This window comes from Limulus polyphemus, unplaced genomic scaffold (genome assembly GCF_000517525.1).
Source record: "Limulus polyphemus unplaced genomic scaffold, Limulus_polyphemus-2.1.2 Scaffold953, whole genome shotgun sequence".
NCBI lineage: Eukaryota > Metazoa > Arthropoda > Merostomata > Xiphosura > Limulidae > Limulus > Limulus polyphemus.
Window position 1 is genome coordinate 207,803 of NW_013666563.1, and position 11,318 is coordinate 219,120.

The 11,318-nt window shown below is 30.4% G+C and overlaps 1 protein-coding gene across 4 annotated transcripts in view; it reads left to right on the top strand.

The window, feature by feature from the left end:
* The window catches only part of LOC106461410 (neogenin-like), a 162,221-nt gene that overhangs the window by 138,813 nt on the left and 12,090 nt on the right, over positions 1-11,318 (top strand). For 3 of the 4 annotated variants that reach the window (XM_022388368.1, XM_022388365.1, XM_022388367.1), the window contains exons 14-20: positions 1,144-1,338; positions 1,717-1,812; positions 2,549-2,869; positions 3,113-3,220; positions 4,045-4,239; positions 6,457-6,489; positions 9,277-9,415. In XM_022388368.1, the coding sequence (XP_022244076.1) occupies positions 1,144-1,338; positions 1,717-1,812; positions 2,549-2,869; positions 3,113-3,220; positions 4,045-4,239; positions 6,457-6,489; positions 9,277-9,415 (1,087 nt within the window). The remainder of the gene's footprint in view (positions 1-1,143; positions 1,339-1,716; positions 1,813-2,548; positions 2,870-3,112; positions 3,221-4,044; positions 4,240-6,456; positions 6,490-9,276; positions 9,416-11,318) is intronic. The other variant, XM_022388366.1, reaches the window with a different exon arrangement.

Here is an 11,318-nt window from a genome sequence, read left to right on the forward strand (position 1 = left end):
TGTATCAAATTGTTGTTGTTCAGTTCAATGCTACACCATGGACTATCTGTGCTATGCCCACACAGGTATCAAAAATCCTGTTTTTAAATTATAAGCCTTCAGACTTACAGCTGAGCCACTGGGGAGGCTGATGTATCATACTTTTCATTTCCTTGTGATTATTATTAATGATGTGATAAAATTTACTTTTATAAAATAGATGCACTGTGGAGGCTTGGAACTTCTGCAGTAAGATGTATCACCTAACTGGTGAATAAGATGTATCATTTGTGGTATTATCTCAGTATAAATATATGCAATGCATGCAGTTTTTAAATGATTAGCATTGTGAAATAGAAATGTCTTTAGGCTTTAGATATAGATTTTATATAAATTAGTGGACAAAAATAGAAAAATGGGTACAGCATATCTGCTTCACAGTATAAAATATCTGTTAAAACATTCTTAGCAGAACTGAAAGAAAGGTTTTTAAAATTCTAAACAAATCACATTACAGGTACTGATGATAATTAGGATGTGAAATATTAATAAACAGTGGGTATAAGGAATCATTAAACTAATAGTGTGCTTAGAAAAAATCTATTCAAACATATGGAGAAAATTATTCAGCAAGTGTGTAATTTCAGTGCATCATATTATGATTATTGTGAGTAGTTCACCATATTATAATAGTATGTTGCACAATATATATAATGTATTGTATGCAGTGTGTTGCTAAATGCCCTATATACAATATCCATATGTGTAATACCTGAAAAATCTAAAAATGTAATATTCCAAAACAATGATGATTAATTTTGAATTCTATAAGTTTATTGTCTTAAACAAAGAATATGTGTAGGTTTTTTAAAAATGATTTTACATCTACTATATAACTAAGGTACTGTTAATTGTGATTTTGAGTGATAAAAGTTTTGATTAATTATTTTTGGTAGCTGTGACAGTGCTAGAATTTTAAAAGATTGAATAATCTAAATGAAAATGTTGTCTAATTCATTGATTATTACTCTGGAAAATGGCAGTTCTAATTTCAAGGCTGCAAATCTGCATTAGCTACTAAGTTGAAAGTATTCCAGGTTGTGCATGTAATTAAGCTGTGCTCTTGTCTATGTGATTTTCACATATGCTTGTACTTTTGTTAAGAATTGGTAGTTCCTGATCGCCCAAAAAGTGTTCGTGCACGACCAACAGCAAACTCTATCTTTGTGAGCTGGACTCCACCAAGAAATCAAAATATCATGATAAGAGGTTATACCATTGGTTGGGGAGTTGGTTTTCCAGATGTATATACAAAAGTTCTTGATGGCAAACAAAGATACTACACTATCGAAGATCTTCGTAAGTCATGTTTTATTATAAAAATTTAAATGCTGGATTACAGATGAGCATTTATTTATAAATTACAGACAGATAAAGCTCTCTTATTCTGGAAAAATGTACTGGCAGTGTGCAAAATTAAATATAATTTTTTTTTCAATACAATGAATTTACAAAACTGACATTTCATTTTTACAGGTACTTGTGTTTTAATACATAGTAAAATCCATGCTCAAAGAGTGTACAAAGAAAGTGTTTATATAAAAATATGTAACCAGTAATATTTGGGAATGTCATAGGAACATATCGAAAAAAGCTTAGCTATTTTCTGATAATTATTGTACTTAACTATGATTGAATTTCACTGATATGAGCTTAACCCATACATCTTGTTTTTAGAACCCTCATCAGAATATGTAATAAGTTTAAGGGCATTCAATCAAGTTGGAGATGGGCGACCAATATATGAAACAGTACGAACTTCAATAGAAAGCAGTAAGTTTATCATTGTTGATTTCTTTTGTGGTTTTTATTTTTACATTGTATTTAAGCTTCCTGTTTTAACATAACTTATGTGTAAGTTTTAAATGCCTTTACTAGGTATGTAGTAGTGTTTCATATATTATGCAATATAATATAATGGCAACATGTTAGTTGAAAACGTATGAACAAGCCCAAATACCTGAACAAAAGATGGGTTGAAAGTACTACTGATAAATTTTGAAATTTTCTTGCTCTGTTTTATTATTGGACTTTTTTGAACAATATATATATATTTGATCCATTACATCATGCCTTGGTGTACTGATATATCCTGGGATATCCTGTAAACTCATATAAGGTACACCCTAGGGAATGCCATAGTTTTTCTGGGGCAACCAGACCAGGACACTCAAGGATTAATAATCACTAAATCTGGGACATCTAAAAGAAAAAAAAACAACGTGATAATTCAAAATAAAGTAATGAGTAAAAATGACAAAAACATCTGATTACTCAGGTCATGATGTAACAGGTCATTTGTAAAGGATAAAATCCCATTTTATTTCATATTATATGCATATGTATGTCATCACAAAATTCAAAACTCAAATTAAATCTGAAGCAAAGGCAAATAAATTTCCAAAATGCTAAAAAATGTTCGACTTGGTTAAGCTTTTTAAATATTTATTATATATTTCTAGATGAAATGCATATTGTATTATTTTTTGTTTCCCTTATTGTTTTGTAGTTCCTGAACCCTTGACTCCAATGCTTCCTCCTGTGGGATTGAAAGCTATAGTTCTATCATCTTCAACTGTCGTTCTTTATTGGACTGATAGCACACTTCCTCGAAATCAACTGATTACAGACAACAGGTTCTATACTGTACGCTATGCACCCTATGTATACTCTGGTAACTTGCGATACAGACACTATAATTCTACAGATCTGAACTGCATGATTGACAACTTGAGACCCAACACCCAGTATGAGTTTTCTGTGAAAGTGGTTCTTGGCCGACAAGAGAGTACATGGAGTATGAGTGTCCTTAACACAACCCAGGAAGCTGGTAGGTGAAAATAATATACCCATAATTAGAAAGAAACGTATATTGAACAATGAATAGTTTTTGTGAAGAATGGAGTTAGAGAAATGAAGCTAAAAGAAGTAACAATTATTCATTTGAAAACTTCCTAATTACAGGTTTAAAGTTGTAATTGTAACTTGCACAAGTATTGAAGTTTGAAACTACAACATTCTCTTTTTAAGTTTTAAAGATGCATTTTAAGTACCTAATATTTTGTGATTACAGCTCCAGCATCCCCTCCCAGAGATCTGACTGTAGTTCCTCTGGATAGTGATTCCTCAGTCATTAATCTTCACTGGCAGCCACCAAAGCAACCAAATGGAGTTATTACAGGTTTGTACACTCAATTATCTACTGCAGTATTGAGATATACTTAGCAGAACACTGACACTGTTTTTTAAAAAAAAATTTAATTATTAGATAAATTTCAATACTTTACGCCATTTTGTACAACAACAATTGTTATGGTGTTCACACCTTTTATAAACTATGTAAATAGGGTTCTGACCACTATTGTGTTTGTTATATCCCAGCCGGCCTGAAGATCTCTGTACTGAGTGAAAGGCATCGTCGGCAGTGGATATGACAAACAGCTGATTAGAATACTGTTATTATAGACTCTTCTAATTCTTGAAAATCCTCAAGGGGCTACTTAAAAATATAGTGCATAAAAATTTAATAGGCCTAATACTAATGTCTTACGACAAATATAATTAACTATACATCTTGTTTGAAGACATTCTTTACGTTCAGTAGTAACATTTTTTCATTCACAAATCCACCAATTGTTCTTTTTTTTATTTTTGTATGGTAAATTATTTTCATTAAATAGTTTCTTTGATATATTTGTATAATCTTAATTGAAAATACTAATATTGGCAACACATTTCATAAAAAGTATTGTTTAAACAAGGTTTAAGTGATAGGCAATAATTTGTTTTGGTTGGTGTAGCAAACTTCATCCACATATAGTAACTTGAAGATAACATTTCAAATTATTAGTACAGATCTTTATCAGGAACTTTGCAGAAGCAATTCAAAGTTCTAAGGTACCATAGGTGGTTAAAACTATTGAAAATGGTCCTTTTTCAGTTTTGTAGAAGTATTACTATGCATATGAATTATGTATAAATTCTAAAAGTTACATATTTTGGCAGGTTATGTGATTTTTTACACCACAGACAACACTCAAAAGGATATAGACTGGGTAGTAGAAGGAGTAGTGGGGGATAAAATGACCACTACTCTTAAGGGACTAACTGCTGACACAACATATTACTTTAAGATACAAGCTCGAAACAATAAAGGTTATGGCCCATTGTCATCAGAGGTGGTTTTTATGACTGGATCAAGTAAGTTCATAAAATTAATTCTGATTTTTGTTTTGTCAACAATTGAAAATAATTTCCTGAGTATAAGAATACCAACAGGGTAAATAGGAAAAAAACAAAAAAAAAAATTTAGTTAATTAAAACTTGCATTTTTTTCACCTGAAGAAAACCAGGAATGAGAAGGATCAAAGTTAATATAGTTGGTGTTTGAGAATATATATATATATATTTTTTATTTCTGTGCAATTTATTTTCATCTATTTATCAATGAGCTTATGAAATATTATTAAGAATTTGAATGTTTTTCTTAATCATAGATTTTAATTGAAGTTTCCGACTTTTAAAAATCGAAGATTTCTTATTTTCATTTTGTTTAAATAATTTGATAAAATAGATATTAAAATTTTCATTTGTAAAACATTTGTCTATTAATTCCTTTTTAACCTACATTACTGAAACTAAGTCTGAGTCCACAAAGAAAAAGACAAACCTGTCAGAATGAGGACAACTGTTGACAAAACATTAATAGTGCCTCTTTTGCTATCTCTTTCTCTCCATTTTATATATACATATTTTATGATAATTAAAATAAAACAATACATAAATGAAGGGTGGTCACAAGCCTCAAAAAGGTGGAAAATTTGAAGAAAAAAAGTCAGAATGTTAAAATAATTGTACCTTTCTTATATCTTGGAATTTTCATGCTTATGCAAACCATGTTGTTTAGCTTATTGGTGTATTTTAACATAATCTTAGTCAGTCATTCTGTTTTATTTAGTTGGTGATAAATATCTAATTCATTATACTTAATAATAGGTAAGATCATGTAATGTTTTATAAATGAAAATTTAACATATTATCGTCTTCCATCAAGTTACAATGTCCTTGTTTCAAGATTGTTCTTTTTTTAGTACTGTAGTCTGAAGCTTTATTACCATTCATTACTAGATTACGAATTAAAGTGATGTTAGCTAGGTAGAATTATGAGTAAAAGTTGAAATATCAGTGTATGTGTGTTGCACACACACGCATGTACTGGTCTTGAAAATCTGGAATTATGCCTGAAAATTCAGAAAATTTTTGGAAAGAATGTTGCCATCCAGAAATATACAATGGTAAAGTTTCACATCAGCTATTTGGCAGCATGAAACCTCTCATTCATGAACACAATTACTTTCATTAAATTAATTTCATGAATGACTAGTAAAGTGGCAAAGAGTTTACAAGTTTCAGCATGGCTAAAAACTGAAAAAAAAAAAAAGGAATTAATTTAAAGTTAAGCAATCAAAAATGAGAACAAGGTATTTCTTATACATTAAAACAAATGCTCGAAGTATATTACTTAAAAACGTAGTGTTTCAATGGATGCTGTCCAAAGAATATTAGAATGTTCTCCTACAGCTGGAAATTAAAATCCTTATAAGAAGAAGAAGAAGGGACATCCAAGAAAAAAATTCTAAGGAAAAAATATCTATATAAGATGTGAGAGATTTTACAATAAAAATACGGTTTGATGGTCTCAGACACTGGTAGCATCCATTCCTGACAATTTTTTCATATGATTAATGCTTGAGGAGAACCTACTAAATAATTATAATTCAGTTTGTTATGAGGGCATAGGTTGGCCCTGGGGTAGAACTCTGGATTTCAAAACTGGCAAGTTGGATTCGAATCTGTGAAACACCATAAAACATTCCCCACACTTCAGTCTGTGGGTCCATTATAAGTGTGACAGTTAACCCCTTAGTATGGATGGTAGGGTATTGCTTAATGGCTGCCTTCTCTATGGCAGTCTTTGTATTTTGCTGTAAATATCAGTTTGTTTTTTTTAAAACTAACTTCTTTTGCCTGATATTTTATTACGGAGTGTGCATAAAACATGCAAATTAAAACAAGAGTTGTTTTTATTTTGCTACCTTTTATTAATACCTTAGACTATTTGAAGGGCATTTCAAGTATTGGCTGTGGTCAGTATAAGTTACCCTTCTTAATATAATTTTGAGTATTTCTATGACTTTCATTTTCTGTTGTATAAAATTTAAATATGATTTATTTTTTCTCTATTCAGAATTTTAGTTATTATTTTATGTTAATTTTAGTTTAATCTTGTCTTTTTGATATTATTAAATTGACTTCTTGTTTCTTTAATTTGATTTTGCTCTCTCTGAATTGTATTATTTTTTTAAATAGTTTTTTTTGTTAGATTTTTTAATCGTTTTTATTTTGTTATGGAAACAGGTTTTACTAGGGCAGCCGGAGCAACTTTCCATGGTAAGAATATAATATCTGAAATGTTGCTGGCTTTATCTGCTTCTTAAACATCACTGCTTCACTTATATTTCCAAGCTGATATCTGTTTTCTCAAGATGTGTCTGTTGTATGTTTTATAGATTTCCTACTAAAGGCACAATTCCCAAAAACTGAACTTTTTTAAAGGCAGAAATGAATAGTAATCCAGTCTTAATACCAACACAAAAAATTATTTACAATGTGCAATCTGGACAATCTTTGATGATCAACTGAATGACAAACATATAATGAATATTAATATTAGCACACACTACAATGGAAGGAAATTACCATGGCCCTAAATGCATAAGCCCATTTACCAACTGCACTACATAAGTAGGCCTACCTGAACTATTTTATTATGTGTGCATAATTCATCACAAAGGCAGAAAAATTGCAAAAGTGTAGTGAAAAAAAAAGAAGATTCCCACAAGCTAGGAAAGGAGAGACATATTTTCTCAGAACTCTAGTCCCTGTGTGTGTCTCCTTGAAAAACAAGTTCTGATAGTAATGCATCAATGCAAGTAATATTGAAATTAATGTTAACTTTTGATCAGAGTAAGCTACCTACTTAGATAAAAAAATAACAATAAAAATTAGTACAGCTACTTAGATATACTTATGTTCTTACTTAGAAAAATTAGAATGCGTTGTTTTATCAGTTAGGTAGTCTCGCTATTAACAATATTTTCAGCTGTATGCCTAGTAGTATCTCACAAGGTTTGACCAGCTTCGAAAGATTTAAGTTAGTTCTAAGTTCATGTACTGAACTCACAATGCAAAATAATCTTTATAATAACAGTATAAAAAATGAAAAATAATAAAACTGCTTGTACTAAATATTCCAAATGATGCTATGAATTAAAGTAAAATTAAAGAATAAAGTATACCTTAATTATAGAAAACATAAACACTAGTTGTTAGCTTCAAGTACTGATATAAATTTAAACTTGTAGTTCTGTTTGCTAACTTGATATGAGTTAAGAATGTTCTAGCTGTTTTGCAAAAAAGTGCAGGACATTATCGCAAGTAATTCTTTGTATTTATATATAATCTTGTAAAGCCGAATAATCAGTTAGATTGTGATAGTTTGAGTCATAAAAAGTGCCTTACTATCATGGTATTCTCAGTTTCACCGATTTCCTATCAAATAATTGGGTAAGAACTGCAGAATAACAGAAGGCTTGGCAGAAAATATATTGAAGATCAAGCATCTGAATTCTCTTAACTTGGACTGAGCCTGATACAAGAAAAGAGACTGCAGAGCTACAAGTTATAAGCATTGAAACAATCATTATTTCCATATCAAACAGAATAAAAATGAAAACAAATGTGTATTGTGGGGCCTTGACTGAAGAGAAATCTCTGTAATCTATTTTATACCTTAAAATCTTCTCTTGAATTGTTCCAGACTAATGAAATGTGATATTATATACTAATAACTATAATGCAGGTGCTACCCCATGACTGACAGTCACTCTCATTTCAAAATGAAGGATGTTGTATCCCCGAGTCATTACCTGACTTGCCAGTAGAAACGATCACTGTCAATTTGTATGTTGCAATACATTACAGCAATCTTTTCCATGAGAAAGTACTTGTGGCACCCTAGTTGAAAGACTTAGTTCCACGAGTAACTAGAGTCAGAGGAATTTAATGACTCATTTGACAAGCGTTCTGTATTAAGGATGCTTACTTAGTATTTACAGAATTTTCTTAAATTTATATATTAAGAAAGGAGATAAGAAAAAATAGTATGCTTGCATACCACACTAGCCTAGTAGGTTAACCTTCTAACTCAGTTTGTATAGTACTCACATACATGCGTGCTTGGGTTCAATCATGCATGCATATCCTCAAAACTGAAAATGAAATAATTATAAGTACCATAAGTAACACTTGGGTTCATCCAGGATTTGAACCCAGGACCCCTTGCATGCCAGGCAAGTGTTCTACCAACTGAGTTAGAAGGTTAACCCACTAGTAATTGCTAGTGTGGTATGCAAACATACTATTATTTCTGACCCCCTTTGTTAATATATAAATTCAAAACATTTCTGTAAATATCTAACAACTGAGTTAGAGGGTTAACCCACAGGTAAATGCTACTAAGGCACGTTTCAACTGTTCTAACTATCACAAGATAACAATCATTGTACAGTTATTTGAAGGCTAAGGTATATTAGTTAGCTGTTTTAAAATTTGTGCAGCATGACCCAAAGTTAAGCAGTATTTTTTCTCACTCTATCTTTTTTTGTATCTTAAAAAAAAGTATGAGGAAGCTCTACAGTTCTGTTGCCTATGCATATATATATATTTTTTGCTGACTTTTTTCTTTATGCACAAGCAAAATACAAAGTTCTTTCATATATTACTGATTATATTTATTATCAATATAGTGCTGAAAAGGATATGTGAATCAAAATGTGCTACTACACAAAAGTAAAATTTTAATTGTTCATATTTAATTTATTTCTGTATTAGTTTTTATATATCTAGTTGGTGATAAGTTATGATTTTTTTACACTAAAAAAGGTTTTTAAAGTTTAAATTTTTTTAAATATAGTAAATTATCAATCAGAATTGATGAAATTTTGTAAATATACAGTGCTAGAGTTTTGTTGGAGAAAGTTGTTTGAATAATGAAAGGATAGATATGTCTAAATAAGAATTATTTATAGTTTTTTTCTGACTGTTAAATTTTTTGTTTATATGATGTATTTTTTTGTTTTAATTATCATTGTATATAATTTTGTCTTAATGCAATAGATGGAAGTGGACTTACAAACAGCATGCTGTACATAATTATTGCTTGTGTATCAAGCATTACTTTGCTTGTGATAATTGTAGTAAGTGTCTTTGTTTGTCGACGACGCCAGGGGTACATTGGACCGGGACGAAATAAAAGGTAGGAGTAATCAGTAAAGCACTTTTCAGTATCTTTACTGAACATGCTGGTTCATTATATTTTTGGCTATTTTTAACATTATCAAACAAAGTGCACTTTTTTTCCTCTTTACATATCTTGAGTCTTTTATCAAACATTCTTTCTGGTGAACTTGTTTGAAGAACTATTGAACTGTTCCAGACTGAGAAAACAGCATTATATACTTGAAACAATAACACTATACTTCTGAGGATGCATGTGCTACCCCCTTCACTGTTGGTCATTCCTATTGAAAAATAAGAGAGGTTCCCTCTAGGTGTCACATGATCTACCAGAAGAAGAGGTCGCTGCAAAGTTTTTCATAGTATTCAAATTTATAGAAATCTTTCCCATGAAAAGGCACACATGATATCTTAGGTGAATAACCTAGAACAGTACATAAATAGGGCTAAAGAAACTTAGCTACTTTCTTGACCAACATTTTATGTTAAAACTACATGCACTGTATACAAAAAGTTTATATTAAATAAGAGGATATAAAATGCATACTATGACTTCATACTACAGTAGCCAGAGAGTTAATTTGGTAGAACCTTTTGCTTGATAAAAATATTCTGTAGCACTCAATGTCATAGAAAAAGTCCCAGAGATACATTACCATCATCACTGAGTTTTGATATTACAACTAATCGCATAGTAAAACAATTTTTTAGAATTCGAAAATCATAGAAACAGTCTCAATGATGCATCATTATCATTGACTTTTGATATTTGTTTGGTATTTCTGCCTTTCAGTGGTAATCATAATTCACATAGTTACTGTATATGGATTTACATATTTTACTAATAACCTTAATTAAGTTTCTAGTTTTTGTCTATATCAGTGAGCACACACACACACACACACACTGCTGAGGATGTTCTTGTATGTGTTTAAACTCATCTATCAGTAGCATGCAAAGCAAAAAGTGTATACATCTTTCCTAAAAGTATACAAGTTTATTAAATTACAAATTATCAAGTAAAACATTATATAATATACCCTTGTTTATTTCATAAAATTTAAGAAATATATTTTATTTATGCTTTAATCTTTAAAATTACATATCTCATTTCTTAAATAACTCTCATAAAAATACTAATAATTTTCACAACTTGTGAAGGAATAAATATTAAAAGTGAGTTATAGTTTTTGCTTTACTTATTTCTATATGTTTAATATGTATCTCCTGTCAAACAGTAAAGTATTGAAAGGAAAAAAGTCATTGGTTTTATTTTTTACAGAGAGTCGTTCACAATGTATAGTGACAGTTTTTCTGTCCAAGACACAAACTTTTATTATTCTAAGAAAGGAATGTGTGTGGTATTGAACTATATTGGTAAAGCAAGGGAAGGCATGATTTAAGCAGGGAAAAAACAGATATTGCATGACCAGCTACATGCTATACACTGGAGGTAGTGAAGAGAGTTAAATATTTTATTACTGGAAATAACTCAAGAACACAATGATGCATTGCAGCTGAAGTAGGAAATTCCTTTAAAACTGTAACATAATTCACATAGAATTAGGTCTACAAAATTGTCATTAGTAGTGTTCTGTATTTCCTCCCAAAGTAAATAGCCAAATTTTGAAAGCTGTACAAGTGGCACTTGGCATGTGGCAAATGGAAGAATGTTGTCACATTGGACGAAACATATCTCTATTTAAGCATCTCCAACAAAGTCCAGCAAATTATTGACATGGTGTTGGTGATAAAACACTTTAAACAGCATGTTTGGAAAGTTCTTCTAAGGAATTTATGATGGTTTCAGGTTACAACTATAATGGAAAATAATGCCTAGAGACGGCTTGAATGGGTAATGAAGAAAACTTTAATATAAGTTTAACATAACAGCAAATGTACAACGTTTCGACAAGGTTTTC